The following is a 21,405-nucleotide window of genomic DNA, read 5'->3' as shown; positions in this document are numbered from 1 at the left end:
GACATCTGCAGGGCTGCTACGTGGAGGTCGACGCACACCTTCACGAGATTCTACTGCGGCGACCGGGATTCCAGGGAAGAGTCCAGAGTCGGCCAAGCAGTGCTGCGCAACCTGTTCGCCTGAAGGTGGGCCTGGTGAGGAGGTAAGAGTTGCTTAATGTTGAGTTTATGTAATGCTTAATGTTGAGCCTTGCCACCTCCTGTGGTTGTGCATGTGTATACTGCTATGTATTCTTATATTCATGAGCATGTGAATCCATGCCAGACCCCATGCTGGAGAACGACAGCATCAGACAGAATCCCTTTGATGTAACTACTGACAAAAGACTACAAAAAGGGAAGGAACAAGTTACTTACCTGTAACTGTTGTTCTCCAGCATGGGTCTGGCATGGATTCACATGCAAGCCCTCCCTCCTACCCCTCTGCGGCTCTTCCCTTGGTCATACTGCCACTTTGCGTGCTACCCAATCTGAGGATGGCTGCCAGGGGAGGGGCTTAGGGAGAGGGCAGTCATTGGCTGGGGGCAGTATGACCCAGAGACCAGTGATTGGTTACTACTAAGAAAGACAAATCAGAAATGAAACTGATACTGATTTTTTCTTTACTGAGGATTCCCAGCCTGGAGAACAACAGTTACAGGTAAGTAATTTGTTCCTTCCCTTTTTGTAGTCTTTTGTCAGTAGTTACATCAAAGGGATTCTGTCTGATGCTTGCCTGCTGTGATGAGTTATTCTGTTCTACACTTATCCACGAGTTGTCAATTCTTATTGCTGGCGTGTCTCCGCCTACTGGTCTGATTATTTGTTTAAATACAGGAAGAACAGATTGTTTGGTAAGCGTTTTTATAGATGGTGATCGTGGTTCCTGTGATATTAGATCCTTGCCCTGTTGTATAGTTTCAGCTTGACGAATTTTGCACATTCTGGTTGCCATTTCTCGTGCTGTCCAATCCAAGATTGTTTGGATCTGCGCCGATTGTTGCGTCATTTTTGTATCGAGAGACTCAAACTGCTTAAATAGACTGGAAAGTGTCATGTTGATTGCAGAGAGAGTTATTTCCAGCATTGAATTCTGTTTCGTGTCAATTTCTAGGGCTTGTATTTGTGCTTTTGCTTATGATGTTACATGTTCAGGAATGGGCGGAAGAGTCCATCGAACACGTTGCTCGTAATAATCAGGTGACAGAGAGTTATTCGTGTCAATACTTAGCTCACATACACTCGCATTGATAGAAATATCAAATATCATGTGACTCATGTTCATTTGCTCACTAATTACGACGAGGAAGAGCTATCTGGTATGTGTACTCGGGTAGGCGATTGAGCTGTGCCAAGTATTGTTAAATCAGAAATTACTTGTGCAGGCGTAATATGCAGCGTGCTGATTTCTGATGTCCTGCGATCATTAACGGCCGTTGGGGACTGAACCTGATTTGGCAGGATTTTCAAATTATTCAAATTATTCTCAGTGATGTTAACGTTCACAGACAATGGATTAGATGTATATTCTGGTCGCAATTAACAAAAATCACAGATATCTGTGTTTGCTGAAAGTTGTTGACTGGTAGAGACGGGAGTTAAAACAATTACCTTCCTAGTAGGTTTTTTGTTGTTGCGATCCGATGCCACCGCCATGGTTCGTGGCGTGTTCAGTTGCTCCGGCATATTAGATTTCAGTGAGTAGAGACTAATGAACATGCAAGTCTCCCTCAGTGTTTTTCTCTTTAAGGTGGCAAGTTAAGGCAACCTCTAACTGCAGACACTGAGTGACCGAGTAACCTAAAAGATATTAACTGCCTCCCCTGCCGTGTCGCCGTGGCAAAGTGGTCCGTGTCTTGGTGCGCGCGGAACAAAGTAAAATGCACAATATGAGTATACTATGTTAATAAAGAGTGCAATATATACTTAGAAGGCAGTCCTTAGGTGTTCACCTCCACAAGAGCTTTTTAAATGCACAGCAGAAATCCTTCAAGAGGAGTCGATCATAGCAAAGTGGTCCGTGTTGGTGCGCGGGCACTGGTGCGCGCACCTTCCCACTTTTGTAGAGGACGCCAAAAAGGGGGCGTGGCCACACAGTGTAGATAGTAAATAATGCCTCCACAGGAGCTTTTTAAATGCACAGCAGAAATCCTTCAAGAGGAGTCCTTCGTGGCAAAGTGGTCTTTGTTGGTCCGTTGCCTCAGTGCATTTCCACTTGCAAATATGACCTATTGTCTCTCTCCCGAGTCTGACTTACCACTGCAGCCATTTGCAGTAATGGCAAAAATGCAGAAATAAAAAGTTCAAAACAGTGTAGGGCAACAGTGCTGTGTACAGTTGTAAAAATACAAGCAATCCATAGAGACAGAAAGTGGGGCTCATTACATGTATGCCGGTCCGGAAACAACGGTTGTTTCTGGACTGGCATATTACAGGTCTGCCTGCTGGAGCCACCGTGCCCGACAGGTCTGACCCTGCCGGGCACAGTGGCCACAGTAGGCCGACCATCATGGAAGCACCAGCACCATTAGGAATGGTTCCGGTGCTTCCATGGTCCCCTTCCCCACTTCCATAGAGTGGGAATAGGAACAACATTTTACCGGCGCCTGACTTTCCGAGCCGCCAGGGTTGTAATCCCCCGTTGGCACCGGGAAGTCGGGTGCCGGTAAATATTTACCAGTCCGGCGGCAAACCCGCGGGTAGCACAAGCATGATTACCGACGGACCTGTAATGAGCCCCATATTCTCTCAGCACTGATGGTTTTTATGGACTGATCAGTCTCCCCATAAACATGAGCACAAAGCAAGGGAAGTAAAAAAAGAAGTCTTTACTTACCTCCAATATGCCAGATCAGGATTGAAAATAAAGCAAAAAGAAAGGGTGTCCCTTAGAGTTCTATAGGAAGAACGCAGCAAAAGGGAAATCTTTCCTAACAGTATGATATGATATAAAATAGCATTTATAACGCACCTATACACAGGTGTTTCAAGGCGCGATAAGGCAAGGGAAGGCGGAACAAGAAAGACAGAAACTGCGATTTTACCAGGCCAGGTGACATTGAAAAAAAAAATGGATAAATAAAATAAATAAATCGACAATAAATAAGAAGTGCAGCCAGCTGGTGGCAAGTGCCAGGGTAAGGACAGACATCAGGTGTCAAGTGCAGGCAGTGGGCTGTAGGGATATAGAAACAGTCCTGGAGTGCAAGGGTTGCCCCGGGGACAGTGCAGGTGTGCAACTGGTGGTGAGGGGACCTTGGCACGAGATCATAAGGGTCTGAGCAGTAGCCATTTGTATCTTATCAGCTAAATGTAATCGCTGCTTAATCAACTGGAAAGTGGAAATGTAGTTTCTCCCCTTAGACTCAAATGAGCACAAATGGAAACCTTATCTGTATCAATGTTCTGGTTTCGCAGCCAAACTGTCGGGGGTCTGCAGAGTCTTCTGTGTTGCAGAGTGAGAGTATATTGATCCTAATAAATGCTTATCCTGTTGCCTCCAATGTCCATTCTCTCCTACCGCTCAGCTTTGGTAAAATCGCTTCCAAATCTAGTTGATAGTGGAATCTTAATAGCAATGGTGTTGGTTTTAGCCTTCTCATTGCTCTTCTTTACACACTGTCCATTTTTACCTCGTTGCCACCCACATCAAGGAATATGTGGTTCACCAAGCCTTGAATCCATTTCTTGCAGTTTTTTTTTCACTTTTTTTCCGGGACACCCAAAAAAAGTTTGCATCTGTGCTCTCTGTTCTAAATATCATTGCATTTTGTGATATTATCTATGCTCTCTGTTCTGCATAATATAACTTTTTTTGACAATATCTTCTTCCCTGCTTTCCAGCTTGCAAATGTTTTCATCCATGTTATTCTCAGGAGAGTCGAGCTCTGGCGGCATTTCTTTTATTTCATTACTCTCTCTCCCACTTGATCCATCAATTGGGCAGTTCAGTTAACGTAGACATCATCTATGATCTCGTCACTCCGATTTCTTTGAGGACCCTTTGTATGTTGCTCTTTGTGGCTTTTCTATCATCGTCTCGCCCAGAGTTTTTATCACATCGATCTGGCAGTGCTGGGGAAGTACCGGCCGATCCAGAGAGTCCCTATAACTTGTCCAGGTTTCCTTTCCAACTCATTCACTAACTCTCCTCGACACACTCCTAAGTGTTTTCTAAATAGGGGTCAGTGTATTTTTGCTCTGCTCCTCAAATCTCAGATAACTGACTTATACATTCAGATCGCAAGAAGTTTCAAGAGTTTTTATTGATATCTTAGGCAGGTCACAAGGGCCATCTCTCACTCACTCATCTAGATGCACCATTCCCTCCCTATCCCAGGCATTCCTACTCCTCAGGTTAGTATGTACTTCTGGTTTCTCACTACCGTCTAGGTTGTCATTTTGTGAATAGAGTGGACCCAAAGGCAACTACGTCACCTGCCTAAGCTCCCTCAGGGCCTTCCTCGACTGACTCTACAGTGGTGTTAGATGACTAAAATGATTATAGTGAGTGCCTTTCGGACATGCTGCCTGACTCAACCTTCCTTCTACCATGCCCAAGTGCTCCTGTCTCTGTATGTTATTCTCTCCTCTTTACTCTCCAACTGCTAACTAAATCCACCTTCTCTCCTACTCCTTACTTCTTCCTCCTCTGTCTCTCGCTCCTACTCGCCTCCACTATTCAATTTTACAACTCCCTTCTTCACACTACTTCTCCCTTTTCCACACTACAACTCAGTCACTTTCCTTTCACTCTCACAATTTCCACTTACACTCTACACTCCCTCTAACGCTCTCACCCACCTTGCACGCACACGAATCACACAGAACCATTTGCTCTTACCAAACAATACCTCAGCTTTTCTTTAATTCGCCTCTGCACTCAGGTCCACCATATTTCCTCCTGCTGCTATTTTGGTCTACCACCTCCTCCTCCTCCTCTTAAATTCACCTGAACAACTGTACAACTTCATATTTCCTGGTGTCCTTTGTGGAGAATCCTTGGATGTCGTCTCTTCTACCCTAAGGGGAGCCCCTTCCCATGAGGCCAGGGAGGTGAGGCCAGTACCCGATAAGTCATCCTGGGGGTGGCACTCAGTGGGTGGATCTCATGGGAAGGGATCCCCCTAAAGGACTAGAGACGACTATATAGGGAGAATGTGATATGCCCAGCAAACACCACAGTCTCACTCATCTGCCTACCAAACACAACCCACCATAGTACCACATACTTCCATGTACTTATGTACGGTGAAAAGCCCAAACATCAGGAGAAACACCAAGATTAGGGAGAGTAGGGACTACTTACTTGGAGTACCTTGGACAGCTGAGACGAGGAAGAGTTCCAACAACCTAATTGAGAGTAATAACATCAGTACAGAAACGAAGAAGACGCAGAGGAATGGAGAGCGCTCCGCGAAACCAAGGCCAGCCGGCTAGTCAATATGGGCAGACTATAGGCTAGTGAATCACAAAAAGGGAATAGGGACTTAAGACTGGGTTCAGCCCTCCCTCGAGGAGCTGCAAGCAGGTCCGCAGTGCGGCAAAGGGCAGCTCTGGAAACCAAGACACGAGGAGGCGAGACAATGAAACCTCCGAAGAGGGCCAGAAGGACGACGATTCTCCCGACTGGAAGAGAAAAGCAGAAACCGATGGAAGACCATGCAGTCTGCGTCGGACAAGCAGACCAGCAAGAACGGACCAAGTGGAAAGCGCAAGTCCAGGCAAATTGAGTCCCTGGACCAACTGGAGCCTGAGCGGAAGCTCACTGGAGATAGGGGCTTACCAGGGCTAGCTGGCTGGGACGGAAAAAGGGCCTGGGGCCCCCTAAGAAAAGGTAGAGATACACTAAAGAGACAGGCTGAGAAGGAAGGCTGGGAAAACAACTGGGAACAAGGATTTATACCTGAAGTAAGGGTCTGGGACCTACACCCAAATTTGGAAGAGCATCAAGAATCCTCTTCCTCGTCACAGTACTTGACACAGTATGATAACTAAGGGGGCTAACTTTCTTGGTTGAGCTCACTACCTCCGTTCTAAACCTACTAACCAATATTCCTACTATTTGTATTCTAAATTTCGCAGGGTGCAAGCGGGGTCTTGACTAAGCCAATGACCTGACCCCAGCAATCTTTCCTTGTGTGGCTTAAACACCTGCACTCCTAACTCCGTAATGAAGTCACTCAATGTTTTAATTCCACAACTGTTGAATTAACTAACACAATTATCCAATATGGGATTCAACACGATTCATTATCTAACAACTGCCAACATGTGTTTCGACCATTTGAGGCCTTCCTCCGGGCAGAACATGTTTGTTCAATGGGTCAGTCCATGAGTCTAGGACTACAACGCCACGCAGATTGCCGTGCCACCATTAGAGGGTTCTATGCTGGAAACAACATAGATTATATAGTTGAAGCAAACAGCATTAAGGCTGTTTCAAGAAGCTCATCATTGAGAATTAACCAAGCTTTGCATATGCAATTTGATGAATGAAGGCAGGCAAATAATCAGGATACAGAAAAGGCATCAGTGGAGACATTATTGAATAGGGTACCTGACAAAGTAGTCCAGGTCTGTCAAACCCATGTCTGGGACCCGCACCGGAGAAGAGGACCATACTTGGAAGGTTAGTGAACCAAGTTGATCCAAGACCAGGGAAGGGAGATATACCCCCTGATATTGTGAACTTTGAGAACATGAGAAAGGCCAGGGGAAGGGAACCATACCCCTGGAATTGTAAATAGTGAAAGCCTGTGAGGGGCCAGGGGAAGATAGGCATTCCCCTGGCATTGTGAAATCATGAAGAGCCAAAGAACTGGAGAAGGGGAGGAATTCTCCAGGAACCCAACAGTAAAGAGAAAATGATGGTTAATAAATGATGTTGATGTCCCCTCTAAAACTGGACTTTGTATCGTGGATTCGAACTGGAACCTTTGTATTAATATCGTGGAAAGGAGTTATGACCTGGGGAAGGGAGTCATTCCCTCAGGTAAAACACTACAGAACAACCAGAAATGCAATCTGTTGTCCAGAAGAAGCAAGTCATTCTTCTGGACTAAGATGTTCACCCAAACCATTAATTTAGTTGTAAGTGTAAGGGAGGGAAATAGGTTTCTGACACAGGACAGTGGACTCTTTATTTCTGGACATCCTGACAGACTTCTTAGTGCTTTTGTTGACGCAGTGAAATGCCTCTTAGATTTGGGAATAGTTAGGGAATTCCTCTTTTTTTCCTTTCATCAAAAAAAGGTTTATGCCAACAAACATGCCACCTCTTTGTCAGTCTCATACTTCTCCACCCTTACACCTTCTTATCCTGCCCCTACTTCCCTCATTGGATCACTGGCCCTTACACATGTGTGCCTGTCTTCCCTGCTTGGGAGGTATTACAAACATTGGAAGTTACAAATAGCTGGGTAAGCTCACCCATTTTATTCACACGAGCTGCCGAGAGACAGCAAAGGTGGCCTGTGTTGCAATGGTTCGGTTCCCTGCATATAGATTGCGTGGGGCGCTGATGGGTTGTAGTGCTTCAGGTGGTCTCTCTGTATTGTTGCTGCCTAACTCATGGATCTCAGAAAGAAAGATGAAACTTGGCCTGCTCTTTTTTCTAGAGGTATGGTGTGATGTAAACTGGAACTACACATATACAATCGGGCACTTGGGGAGGGGACAGGAATTGGGGCCCTCGCAACTGCCACTGTCTCGCTCTGGCTTCCACCGTGGTATGCCTCCCAGCCCATTCTTGGAGGGGTTCCTAGTCTCTTGTAACAACGTCAGGTTACTAACCTTGTCACATCAGTCGGATTTAATCTCTGTGACCACTCTTTTATGTGAGTATCAAACTTCTACAGTATGAATTAAACAGTGAGTGCACAGCACTTCACAGGTTCGGTAGTCCAGGTATCCCCAAACTCTCTTTTAAGAGTAAGCACTTTACAAATGTCTAATCAGCTTAGTGTAGTGCCTAGAAACACCCTCAATTTGATCCTATATGTGAATGTGGCTCATTTATGGGTTCCCGTTTGCTTCTAATGTTTTTGGCTTTCCCTCTATTGCAGAACCTGCCTTACCATCCGAATATCACAATAAAGTGTGCAGTCAATGGGCCGACTGCATCAACCCCTCTTCTGTATATGTAGGTTGTGTTAGTAGATAAGGCCACGGTTTTCCTCTGGGGGCTTGGAGGACATTACCGAGCCTCCTAGAACAGGAATTGGGCTTCTTTCCCAGAATTGAACCATCTGTGGGGACTTTGGTGCACTCTGCTTCCCGCAAGAACAGCGTGATCTCTCCACCAATGGTGTCATTTAGTTGACTTCAGTGCAGAGTCACTCGCAGCGCACTGGCCTCTGCTAGAATGCACCCGCTGCAGCTCAAAACCAGACATCACTGCTGCCCTCCCATTACTCGAGGGATTGATGTCTCTGACTCTCCTCCACCACACCTCAAACTTCTGTTATCTGACCTCGGGCCAAAGTCGATCAGTCTTTTTTCTCCACAGATGCTGCCCTCTCTTTCTTTGGTCTCTTTTTACGGCACAACTTCAAGTAGTTTCACTTAATTTCTTAGAATCCAGTACCTCTCGGGAAGCTTGCCATGGGTGAAAGTGTGTGGGCAAGAAGACGGAGTTTAGCTGCAAAGCCACCACCTTCTCCACAACTGCACGTGGCTTACATCCAGAACCATTTTAACCACCACAGGAGACTCTGCTTCAGACATACTTAACCGTAGGAGTTTGCTGAATCCTCTCCTTATGGAGTCAAAGGGACTGTGGACTAGGAGTCCATAGTCGCTACCGTAACATTTTCTTGTATTAGCAATTTTTGTTGACTAATAATTTTGTCTTTCCTTTTTGTTAGTTTGGGCTATTATGTGGTGCTGAAAGTGCTACCTTTAAGCCGAAACCTTTGTCATTAAAATAAGAACTTTACAATAAGAGTTTAAAATATGGGCTTTGAATGACAGTCTGTAATGCGTTTCAATGGAGATGACATTTGAGGAGGGATATCCAGTTGTTTGGTTATTGAATCCCTCCCGTTCCCTGCCCCTAGCCATGTTAATCCCTATGGCGAATCCCACCCATTCCTGCCCATCTCTGAACTCTTTGAGCTCTTCCATGGAGGCAGCCATCTTGGATGACTGTCTCTAAGGAAGCTCTCTGGAAACAAACCGAAACTAGCAGTCATCTTTGAATGCGAAAGATACCATGCATCTTAGTGTGGAAAATCTGTATTCAGAATATGTTTGACCTTTCTTATGCTGAATATAATGTAAGTCCATGCCTTCACATTGATCTGTTTTTCCAAACGAAAAAGATATATTGGCATTGTTTAAAAAAAAATCGTATGACAAATAAGTTTTAAAATGACAATTTCAAGTGTTGATTGAAAGTGGAGAACCTATTTAAGTGGATAGAGGGAAGAGTTGACCTCACCAGGGGCACATAACTCTTGCAGCACAGGTTTATTCACCTGCTTTGTTTATTCTCTGATGCCTCGAAAGCAAGGTCACTCCAGAGGAACTCCAGAGGAACCAACCAATACATGGAGTGAGCAGATAAACCTACACAATAAGCTTCAATCACACTGTACTGAGGCATGACGCCTGCACAGGGATCCAGCTGAAACATAAAGCCATGCACTGCACCACCAATTTGCCAGTTTCCCCCACTCATAGTTTCACTACAAAGCCATTTTGGCAACTAGATGTCATGCACTGACATGAGCACTGGCCTCTGTGTGTTCGCAGGATTTTGCTTGCATTCAGGATTTGTAGCGCCCCACTGCCGGCAACGTGGCACATGCCGGTAGAGGGGAGCTAGAAATACGAAGTGCAAGCAAAATCCTGAGAACACACAGAGGACAGTACTGTCCTCCCCCGCAGACTTTGGGTCTGGCTCGAGAAGCACAACACGGGCCGAGCCAGAATACATGTATGGTCACTGCTATGCACTTAACATTTATTTGAATTTAAATAAGGAACTTGCATTGAAGACTTACTTGCAGACTCCTACTTGCTTCCGGTCTACTGCATACCACCAAACTTTTGAAAAACCAGGCACTGCCATAGTGGTAGTAACGGGACGCTGATAGTAGCGGGTGCAAAGCCCAAACTGTTGGTGTTGTCAATGCTTGTTTTTCTCATGTTTTGCTCCTTTCTTTTTCATAACTCTTACTCCCCTTCCTTTTCCCCCCTCTCTCCTCTCTTTACCGAACCCTCCCAATATTTAGTCCTCTTTTTATTTCACTTAACATTTCCTGGTCATTCTCCTTAATAAGGTCTTTCAACTAGTAATTAAAGTGATGATCATTTATTTTCACCAAAGTAAAACATAGTCCTGTTTTCCATATTAAACATTCAAATAGTTAGATAGGACATCTGGCTCAACCTTTCCATCCCCGGGCAGAACTATTCGGATAAAAGGCTCTGTGGATGGAATCCGAAAAATCATAGTTTCTCCTACCTGATGACTGGCTGGGAAAGGCGCACACAGTGAACAAGGCACTCATGTACTCCATTCAAACCTACCTGTCTGAACCTCTTCGCTATGTAGGGGCACAGATATATTGCCCAACATTATTTTAGCACTGCACTATTTAATGCATATAGTTTCCTCCACAAGAACTCTGAATCGTTTCGAATATGCTAGTTTACCAAAATAGAAGTCAAGCAAATGTCCATCTTCAACATTGCATACTGTAAAATAATTATTTTGACGAAGATCGTTTCAGATGTCTCACACCTCCTAAGTGCTCAGGCACAGATGGTTGGCCCTCTGAGCGATGTTAGGTCCTATTTTCAGAAAAGAAACACGGTGCACGAATATTTGGTGCATAGGAATGTTACAAAAACTGTGGTTTCAAAAACAAATGAAGTTGACGACAAAAAACATTGGCCATGGACTCCTCTTTATTTCAATCGTCTTCAAGAGCACCCCCTTGACAACTATATCCCCTCGTATATACACTGAGGCTGGGGGTCATGAGGAAAGCCAGGTGGGCCCATCCTAAGTGTGTGCACCCTATCAAGGAAAGTAGAGAATAGTGGGGAAAGCAGATGCCGAAGTGAACGGGATAGAAACCCAAGACCACAGTCCACAGAACCGTGACCTGCAAGCTAGTGAATAGCAAGGAGGATGAGTACCATTGTCAAATTTGGGGAATGGGGGAGGATTGGTGGGCTGCATGCAAAACAATAAAAAGAATGAAACACAAAGCATGAAATCAAAATTTAACATTTAAAGAACACCTGAAACCAATTTCAGCTTTACGCAGTCTGCATTTAATACATTGAGATGAGTAGGCAAATCTTGCTGTTTTTGCTTTGTGCTAAAAAAGTCAAATCTTGCTGCCCATTGCAAAATTCTCTGTATTTTGCTTGTATACTGATGCTTCTCTGTAACTTGCCAGCCCAGTGACCTCACCACTCTCTTTTGTCCCACACCTACCTGCCTTAGCCCCCCCCCCCCCCAGTTTCTCCATCCTCTCCTCACTTCCACCCCCATGGCGCTTTCTGTTTCTCCTATCTTTTCCAACTGCTTCTCCATTGACTATCCTTCCCTTCTCACTAAGTCTGGCAGGAAGAAGTTCAAAAAGGATATCTTGGCCTCTAACCCTGGTCTTCCTATCGCCGACACCTACTCCAATGCTTCCTCCAGACAGACCCTCACCGACATCCTCTTTGTCGTTCCTTCGCCAGATCTATGGACTCCTCATATGATCTCTGTGCTCTGCCCTCGCTCCTCCTCGCTCCTCCTCTTCCATTAATGGTGGCACTCGCTGGGAAGTTCTCATGGCTTCCTTCGACTCCTCTAAAGTCATCATTAATGTCTACCTAAACGGCACTGTCATGGTCCAAGACTCTCAGGCCAATCTCTTCCTCTTTGATAGGCGCTTCCCTTTTCTCCCCTAATGAGGTCGCTAGACAAGTCCGATCTATGAAAGCCTCGTCAAAACAGGTTCATCCCTGCTCCTCTAAAACCATCAAGGACCACATTGACACCCTCGCTCTGGCCCTGGCTGATTTTTGCAACCACTCCTTTGCCTCACGATCCTTCCCCTCCCTTCTGAAGCACTCCCTTGTGCATCCTTTTCTCAAGAAACCCACAGCTGATCCTTCTTGTCCAGCTAACTATCACCCAATTTCCATTACTCCCTTTCTGGGCAAACTCCTGAAAAAGTTGGCCATCTCTCAGCTTAACCTTCATTCCAATCATGTTGGCTGTCTCCATGACCACCAGTCTGGCTTCAGAGCTGCCAGAAGCACGGAAACTACTCTCCTGAACATCCGTGAAGATCTGCTCTCCAACCTTGACTCTAGCATTCCCTCTATCCTCATCCTCCTCGATCTCTCTTCTCCCTTCGACACGGTCAACCATACCATCCTTCTCAACCGTCTCCGTGAAAACCTGGGTATCACTGATCATGCTCTGATCATACCTGGCTGACCTCTTTTCTCTAAGATCGACCCTCCCAGGTCCAACTTGGGTCCTTCCTATCATCTATCTTCCTCTCTACCTGTGGTGTTCCCCAGGGGTCTAACCTCTCGCCCTGGCTTTTCAACCTATACCTGGCAACTCTAGCATTGCCATTTTCTGCTCAAATTTCCAGTGCTAAGCTGATGACACTCAACTACTTTTCAAGCTGCCCTCTGCCACCTCCTCTCCCATCTCTGATTGCCTAACTGCCATTCAAGATTGGAGTGCCGCCAATTATCTTTGTCTGAATGCCAGAAAGACGGAGATCCTCCTCATCGGCACACCTTCACTATCCTTTCCCCTCACTCTCTGGCCGGCTTCCCTTGGCCCTCCTCCTACCCCCACCTGCGAGGCTAAGAACCTCTGGGTCATCTTTGACTCCACCCTTTCCTTCTCTGCCCTCATCTCTGAGGTCTCTAAAAAAAAGTAAAATTTCCTACTACACCTCCTCAGAGGTACTCTGCCTTTCCTCTCCTTCCCCCAGAAGCTCATGGTATCCCAAGCTCTAGTTCTCACTAGGTTGGACTATTGTAACAACCTCTTTCTAAATCTACCTGCCCCAGCTTCCGCCCTCTGCAACTAATCCAGAAGAGGACTGCAAAACTTGTCCTTGGCCTCTAGCCCTGGGATCGTATCTCTCCAGCTCTGAAATCTCTCCATTGACTCCCAGTGGATTCAATGATTAAATTCAAAACCCTCTGCATTGTCCACAAGGCTTTCCGGGGCCTGGGCCCAAAATACCTTCAGCTATCCCTCCGCAAATACCTCCCCTCTCGAGCTCTTCGCTCCTCTACCTCTAACTCCCTCAGGGTCAGTCGTTTTTCAAAGAAACAAACTCGGGCTGGGGCCTCCCTCTGGAACAGCCTCCCTGCCACTCTAAAACTTGAGGAGAACCATCTCTGGTTCCGGAAGCACCTCAAGACCTTACTCTTTTCTTCTGCCTTTGCTCCCCCTCTCCATTGCTGATCTGTTCTCTCTTGGCACTGTGCACCTGGCCACCCTCTGTCCTCCAGGCCCAGGTACCTGCTCACCCTGCCACCCTCCTGCACTGCCTCCGGGCCACCCCTTGCACTGGGGTCTGTATCTGTACCCATACAGCCCCCCTTTTTCTTCCTGCACTTATCAGACCTACCCTGTCTGCTGCCTTAAACCTGGCACTTGCAAATTGCTGGCTGCACTACCACTGTTTGTTGCCTTTATTATTTATTTATTGTTATTTATGTGTTCCTTCTCTGCTTCGCACTTTGCACTTCTCCCCTCTTCCATGCACTTTGCCCCTCTCCCTCTCCCATGCACTTGCGCGTTCTCAATGTCACTGGGCCTAGTAAGATCACTCTTTTGTTCTCCCATGTTGCCCTCCCTTGTCGCGCTCTGAAACACTTGTGTACGAGCGCGATAGAAATAAAATATCAATATTAATGATATTGAGAAGGGTTCTGTGGGATAGGATATGCCTGATAGTGTGGTTCTCAACTGGATCAGACTTCAAGAACAGTCCTGGGGTGGCAACCTGTTATGCGCTTTCATTTCCTTGAAGGCTCCATCCACTGTTGACTCTCGATCATCGTACAACACGCCCACGATTCAGAAAGCCATGGTAAGTGCAGCCATGCTGTGCACGCTCAGTCTCCTGTCTTGGCCCACACTTTAAACCAATGTCTCATGGTCAGCACCAGGAGAACTCCTAGTATTGATGAACGGGCACTTGCCACCTATATAATCTGCCAACATCCATGTATAGAGGCCCCTTCGAGATTTGGACAGTGACTCACAGTAAATTACTTTAATTACATGCTCACAAGATGTTTCTCTTATACGTCCGACAATGTTTATACTTCTATCCAAACAACAGAATTGCGATCTGTCTTTCTGCCTATAGTGGCCGTTTTCAAGTTCTACTTTGAGTGCCTCGTATTAGACCAATGTCGCCTTATTTCTCAGATCAATGCCCGCATGAACGTGATAATCTATTGTGAATTACATGTAACCTTGGTCTGCAGTTCGAATGATGCCGAATTGCATGTTTTGTGTTTTAGTACAAGGAGAAAAACTACTACCTAGAGAAGATTGACGGCTTCCGGGCTTACTACTTTCGCTGGTTGAAGTCGATGCCTGCTGAGGAGGTCCAGCACCCATGGGCGAAATACAGAACTCACAAGCAGACTTCCAAGCCCTGTGATGAGGCGTGCGAGAGTGAGTGAAGGCGGCCGTGGCTCACTCCAGCTCGTTGCCGAGATCTTGGACTGCGGCTGTAGACTTCCTTCTCTGTGAATGCTCTAATGTCATGCCACCCCTCATCCCAAAAAATGCATTTCCGATATTTAAAAATAAAAACATACTGAAGTCCATGGATTTCCTATCATTGAAAGTCATTTTGTAAGATTTTGCTGTGCTTCACTCGTTTTATTCCACTATCATTGCTTTGGCAGTCGTGCAACCGCTTAACAAAGCTGTGCTTCAGTTGCTGCTTTCACTGGCCCCAGTGCTGCGAGACGTGCATCACTAAAGCACTCCATTGCCCCGATACCCAAAATCATTGAGCACACACGGGCCAGAATAGATTTTAACTTTGTAACGAAATTTGATTAAGCAAGGTTTCAAAAACCCCTGCACGTATGCTTTTGTGTTTATTTGAAATTAGAAATGTATGTATTGCAGAAATCAACAACCATGCTCTTTCGATTAAATTGTATTATGCGCTGGCTGTACACCAGCCGTAAAGGCTTGGGGACAAATGAAACTGGTCGCCAAAAGGACAGGATTAACTCTGCTAAATATTTTCGGGACGATTTTAGGTTTGAATAATTATTGAAGTATAAAAGCACTGCCCTGAATTGTCTCTATTGCCTTATTAGGGGATTGCTTTGATATTCAAGTAGTATCTGTAGTATAAGATGTGTGAGAGCGGCAGGATCTCTCACAGCATCAGTGGCAGCTATATTCTCCCTCTTGCTGAATGTGTCAGGGATGCAAGACTGAGTGCCACAATGGCTGTCTTCTGCTCGAAGTTACCCATGTTACTAGTACTTACTCTGCTTGCCATGAGTCTAACTTTTACTCACCACTCCGAGTAGGCCGAAGATGCAGAGAAAATGACCTTGGAGATGTTGGTGGTATAGGATTCCGAATTCAGCCTTCCATCCCAGCTCCCCTGACTACAAGACTCAGGCTTCCTCAAAGAGGGGCTCTTTTCCACAATGTACCTCTCTGCTGTTTCAGTTAGAACAGACAGAGATGTCAATTGAATAAAAGAGCGGGGAGAACACACACCACCAATACCAAAGCTGCAAAATAATACCAAGATATTAGACGGGGTTGATATTATACAGGTGATTAGAACAGTTGAAATGATTGGACAACTACCTATATAGATATTGGAGTGGAGTTGCATTTCCCCGGGATAATCTACAAAGAATAACATAAATGAGTGGAATTGAACTAGATCAATATCGGTTCCCACTATAGTTATAGAATTGATAACAACTGACCTGAGTAGAGATAAATGGAGTAAGAGGAGTCCAGGATTCTGAAGACAACGATAGGAGAAAATAACAAACAGGGAAGTTAGTATAGGTAAGTAACCCCGAACGTCACGAGGGACGCACTAGTGCCGGGTTGTTGCATATCAGGAGAGCGTTCATGCACTAAAGAGCAATCTCACAGGAAAGTCACTCAATGTCCCAGAATCCAACAGAAGACAAAATCCATGGAAGACAATAGGTATGTACCTGAGTACACGAGTATAGTTGAGTAGCTGTAGAGATGATCCGGATGTAGACAGCAAAATGATGTGCAGAGCGGCAACCAGGAAAGAACCGCAAGACACAGAAGAGAGCCATATCCAGTAGCGTTCCGAGTCCAACAACCAGACGATCATGACAAGAATAAGGGAGGAGACGAGGCAATCTAAAAAGTCAGGCAAAAGTTCAAAACCAGGAGTTCAGATAAGGATTTGTGTAAGGAGACACGAAGAGGAAACGGATGAAACCGCGTGTAGCCGGTAACGCTAATTAGCAGCAACGAGCCCCTTGGAAGACGGTGGTTTTATAGTCGTAAGAGGGGCGTGGCTTGCTGTACGTCTTCCACGTACAAGACGTGTCAGGAGACCTGGAGTGCGTCGACGTTTGTACAGACGCCATGGTAGCTTGTACCTGGACCATAGAGGAGCCTGTAAAGAAGTTGTATTCTGCAAGGATGCCCGCGGGGAAGTCTGAAGTGTAACACTAACATCTTGGAGATGGCTGCGGGTAAGCACCTATGGCCCCATAGACTCCTCCATGTAGTTTGTCCCATAGCAATACGTCTTCTGATTGCCAGCACATAATGGTCTTCAAAAGGATCACATTGAAGTGTGTGAGCTGTGGAGCCATTTTGTCAAAAAAACGGTAGCATGTCTTCCATGGAAAAGCATCATTTGCCATTTTAAATTGTCTTTACCTCTGATAAAGCATTCCTTCACTTGGCAGAGCAGCATTGGGATCCTTTATTCAGTGGGAGCACAAATGGCCAGGGTTAACTATTTTGGATTTTCATTGGTGGCAATGTCTCATCTCTCCATCCTCGGCCGGCTCTCCTCCCAGTGAGCAAATCGCTGTACTGTCTGACCTTTCGCCTGGTTCCTCCACCGTCAGTGACAGCACAACATTCTCTGACTCAGCAAATGCCTTATCTTCTTACCCTACTTTCCCTTCAACTTCCGTTTCTCTCGTGTGCCACAGGGTATGTCATATAATCTTAAACATGGCCGACAGAATTCCTCCACTCTTTTGTTTGTGCGTAGAGGGCACTTCACTTCCGAAATTCCGTTGATCAACTCATTTGTCTGGGAACCCTTAGCATGTACTAACATTTCGTTGCAGAAAGTGAAATGTTATTAAAGGGCTCACATTAAATATTGGTCAGACAAGTTATATCCACACAGGTAAAATCACGAGATACGAAGGCCACCAGGGGGCGCAGGCAAGATGGCTGCCTGATTCATATGCTCCCCGTATGGCCCGGGGAAACCAGTGGAGTAATACCACCTAACGGAACGTGACCCGCCTCAACTTGCGATATTTGGAAGGGGGACCTGTTGAGGAGCCTGGGGGTATTGGAGTGGCCTCCGGGGGTGCCCCCAATCGGGAGATAGCTGCTTGTGGGCCTCAGCGCTCCCCCTCCACAACATGGCCCTGAAGCAGTCGCAGCCCAAAGACCGCGGCGCAGCCTGCCGCTCCATGGGGGGAGGAGCCCGGTGCTCCATCTACGCTGCTCCCTTGGTCACCACTGAAGGTCCCCGGTACCCCGCTGCAGATTTGAGGCTCCCCCCGGGGATCCCCGATCCTTGAAGATCCTGCCGAGAGGACCCTCTTCAACCCCCCCCCCCCTGTCATTGAAGGTTAAGAGACTCGTGAGGCACCATCGGGAGAGGCGGTGGGTGGAGACGCTGCACGACCCGCCACAAGCCTGGGGGCCAGTGTGGAGTGAATGCCGGCAGCAGGGCTTCCCTCGCTCCCCCACCTTCATCAGTGGAGTTGCTCGCCGACGCGGGAGCGCGCCCGGGCCCCTTGTTCCCCCTTTCTTTTTCTCGACCCCGTGGCCTGCCCTGGACGACTTGGGGAAGGGCAGTGGCGGTGGCACCACGGCCCCCAGAGAGACCGCCCTCCCACCAGCAGTCCCTTCAGCAGGCTTGGGTCGATGCAGGAGCGTGCCCAGGCCTCCCCTCTCCTCTCTCCTGTACACCTGAACTTGGATCTTCCGGGGAATCCGCCCCACTGATGAGGTGACCACAGGGCCCCAATCTTGCATCACGGGCCCACAACAGGACCCCCAGAACAAGGAGTCCTAACCAGGGCTCAAGTCGAGGGTACACGAGGGGGGACATAGCCCACACACTTTATTCTGAGGGGGGACTCGGTCCCCCCTAGCTAAAAAAGAAATATTGATTGATGAATTAAAGCCGCCATCCGGAATCAGACCGCAGTCATCAGGTTTGTAGGCTGGACACTTCACCACTGCACTACATTACCTGATGAAAAATAACAAGCAACTAAAGGGGAAATATCCCATTTCGGTACTGCAAGTGCTAGGGAAAACATTTGTATTGGTTCCTGGAGTTTAAAACATGGACACCTTTTAACGTTTTCAAAAAAACTATTAGATGAAAATATCCTCTCTTGGTTTTGTTTTTGTGTTGATTTTATGCCATTTGTCCTGTTCGATTTGGGTGGTTATGCAAAGCCAATTAAATGAAATGTGCATATTTCGCCTTGATATGCACATTTCTGGCGACGTCACATCCCATCGCGTTTGTTGATGAGTACCCCACTTAAATTTTGAGGACTTGACCCCTGGTCCGAACTTCACCAGCCTGCAATATCACCAGGGGGCAGCCTCGACTGCCCGCCCGCACAACTGAGCCCAGGTGAGCGCACAGGGACCCCGGCCCAGCGGGCCCCCACCTGAATCTGCACATTCATTGGAACTTTGCTGGAGGTAGTGGCAAGCTCTGGAGGGGTAGCACAGGCAGCCCCCTGGAAACACTCCTTCCTCACCAGACTGGGGAGGCGCGTGGACGATATGCAGAGTGGTTTGCAGCTTTGCAAAAAGTTCTGATTCCCATGGTTTCCCACTGTGTCTTTCCACTAACGTTCGGTAAGCGAGTGAAATATTTATAGCTCCACTTCAAAGGCAAAGTGTTCCGCTAAATACAATTCCTATGTATATAATAGTATAAAATAGATAAATGTTAGCTGAAGCATTGTGTCTCTCTAGTTGGCATAAAACGGTGTTGTACCGTATCTGATTAACAAGAACGGTATAGTACCATTGTGCTTTTGGTCTTTCCAGTGCTGGTGTTGATTTTTGCATAGGAAAAAAGTAATTTTACCTTCAATAAGTTTCTACCGAACTGGGGCACACTTGCTTCCCTGCTACTGAATTCGCTCAACAGTAAATAACTACCAAGAGAAAGAGGGGGAAGAGAAGGACGAATAATCAATCGACTTATTAGTTTTAATGGGTGGAACTACATATCCCATAATTCCATTTCCATTTGCTTAACATCAGAATTCGTCTGAGAAAGGGTGCTTTAAGTCTTTCCAGTGCTAGTGCAGATTTTTACATGAAAAAGGTCATTTTACCTTCAAAAAGTGTTCTAGCGTGCTGGGACACACTTGCTTTCCCCCCTGTCAAATTCACCCACCAGTATTTGACTAAAAAAAGGGAAGGTGGTGGGAAAAAAGAAGGATAGTCAATAGACTTAGCCCTTTGTTTAGCATCAGAATTTGTATGTGAGAAGGGGTCCTAGGTTAGCTTACCTTGAATGCTGGCTTCAAAAACAAGTGCATTGCCTACACAGGAACACACGGAAAACAGCAGAGAAACAAAACCGTGGCAGTCAGCTGTTCCGAACTGGACATTAGGTTTACTTCCTGCTTCCTTTTAAAGGGGAACTAGCATTCTAATTTGTCAATCTGCCATTTCCCCCATACGGCTATCCCAAAGGGTTCAATATTCAAGGTCATGGTTTGCCTTTTCCTTCCCAGGAACTCCATTTTCCACCTCAGCAGGTAGGACCACCGCCTTTACAAAATGTGTTCAAAACGAGAAGAAAGTCTTACAGAAGGTAAATTCACCTTCTTCAGTATTTAATCTCTCTAATAGAACGTTCACTTTTGGCAAAAGGGCTTCTCTTTTATCCCTATGAAGAACACAAGCCAGATGGAGACAGAAATAGAATTACGAGCCTTCTTGCGTAAAGTTAGACTTAAAGATTTCTTTGGTGCTAATGAAACGAATAGTCAAATAACAGGGGCTAATACACCATTTAAACCAGCTTCCTCCTTTATCCCCACTTTGAATATGATTTCAAAGGAGACAGCAACCTTTGAAAAAGCCATATTACGGGACTTTGGGGCCATCTATGAAAAGAAAAATGGTGAAAAAAACACAGAACATCGTTTCAATTTCTCCAGAACAGATTGGAAATGTCTGCAGTCTTTAAGAAATGACAAATCTGTGGTAATTAAAAAGGCTGACAAGGGAGGAGGAATAGTTGTTTGGGATTCGCATAAGTATGATGAAGAAATGATGAGGCAATTAAACAATACTGATATATATATGTCAAACTACAAGGTGATCCTACTGAGTCCATTTTGAAGGACATTAGAGAATTATGCAATAGAGCTCTAGAAAAGGGTATCCTAAACAAAAAATAATTTTTGTTCTTAACTCCTAACAAGACGAGGACTCCTTTAATATATATTTTGCCAAAAATACATAAGAGTACAACTAATCCCCCGGGAAGGCCCATCAAATCCCTTTGTGGGTCTATTCTAGAACCCATTGGTCAATATCTGGACTTTTTAATTTATTTTCAAATTTGTTTATTGGCATTTTCAATAATATCAAACAAATTTTGTGCAATAGAGCCATTCTCAAATAGCAATAAACTTATGTTTAACTTAACGTCAAAAAATTACAAAAACAAAACAACCATAACTGTCTCCATATTCTCTCCGTTTCATATATTGTCAACTTTTACGGGGAGAGGGTGGGGGCGAAGGGGAACCATCTGGTAACTTCAAAAGGGGGAGGACTTCCGAAAGGTCTCTAGCCTCTGCAGCACTTCCGCTGCTGCTGGCTTTATGATAGGTCCCACATGGGCCTAGATTGAGTTCCAATTCAGGGGGGTTTATCATCCGAGGGGTGGAACATGTGTCTGGTGAGTTCCTTCCATGCCTTGAGTGACATACTGGAGTCATCTGTGGATCTGGCCACACAGTCCTCCCATGCCACTGTCTCGGCTAGCACCCACCGTTCAGTCTCTTTGTGCTATAGTTTGAACTGAGGGCTCATGGGTTTCTTCCAGGCCATTGCGATAGTTATTTTGGCCAGTATGCACGATATGTCCATGAGCCTTGTTGCATGCTTGAGTTTGGTTGGTCTGGGGTAGGTTCCTAG

General features: G+C 46.0%; 1 protein-coding gene across 7 annotated transcripts in view; it reads left to right on the top strand.

The window, feature by feature from the left end:
• The window catches only part of PTCD1 (pentatricopeptide repeat domain 1), a 688,818-nt gene extending 674,008 nt beyond the window's left edge, over nucleotides 1-14,810 (top strand). For all 7 annotated transcript variants that reach the window (XM_069645574.1, XM_069645570.1, XM_069645569.1 and 4 more), the window contains one exon: nucleotides 14,499-14,810. In XM_069645574.1, the coding sequence (XP_069501675.1) occupies nucleotides 14,499-14,663 (165 nt within the window). In that variant the 3' untranslated portion in view covers nucleotides 14,664-14,810. The remainder of the gene's footprint in view (nucleotides 1-14,498) is intronic.
• The last annotated feature ends 6,595 nt before the right edge of the window (nucleotides 14,811-21,405 follow it).

This window comes from Ambystoma mexicanum, chromosome 2p (genome assembly GCF_040938575.1).
Source record: "Ambystoma mexicanum isolate Mex_15411 chromosome 2p, UKY_AmexF1_1, whole genome shotgun sequence".
In the NCBI taxonomy this organism is placed as follows: Eukaryota; Metazoa; Chordata; class Amphibia; order Caudata; family Ambystomatidae; genus Ambystoma; species Ambystoma mexicanum.
Note: the sequence above shows the minus strand (reverse complement) of the source record. Positions and strands in the feature narration are given on the sequence as shown.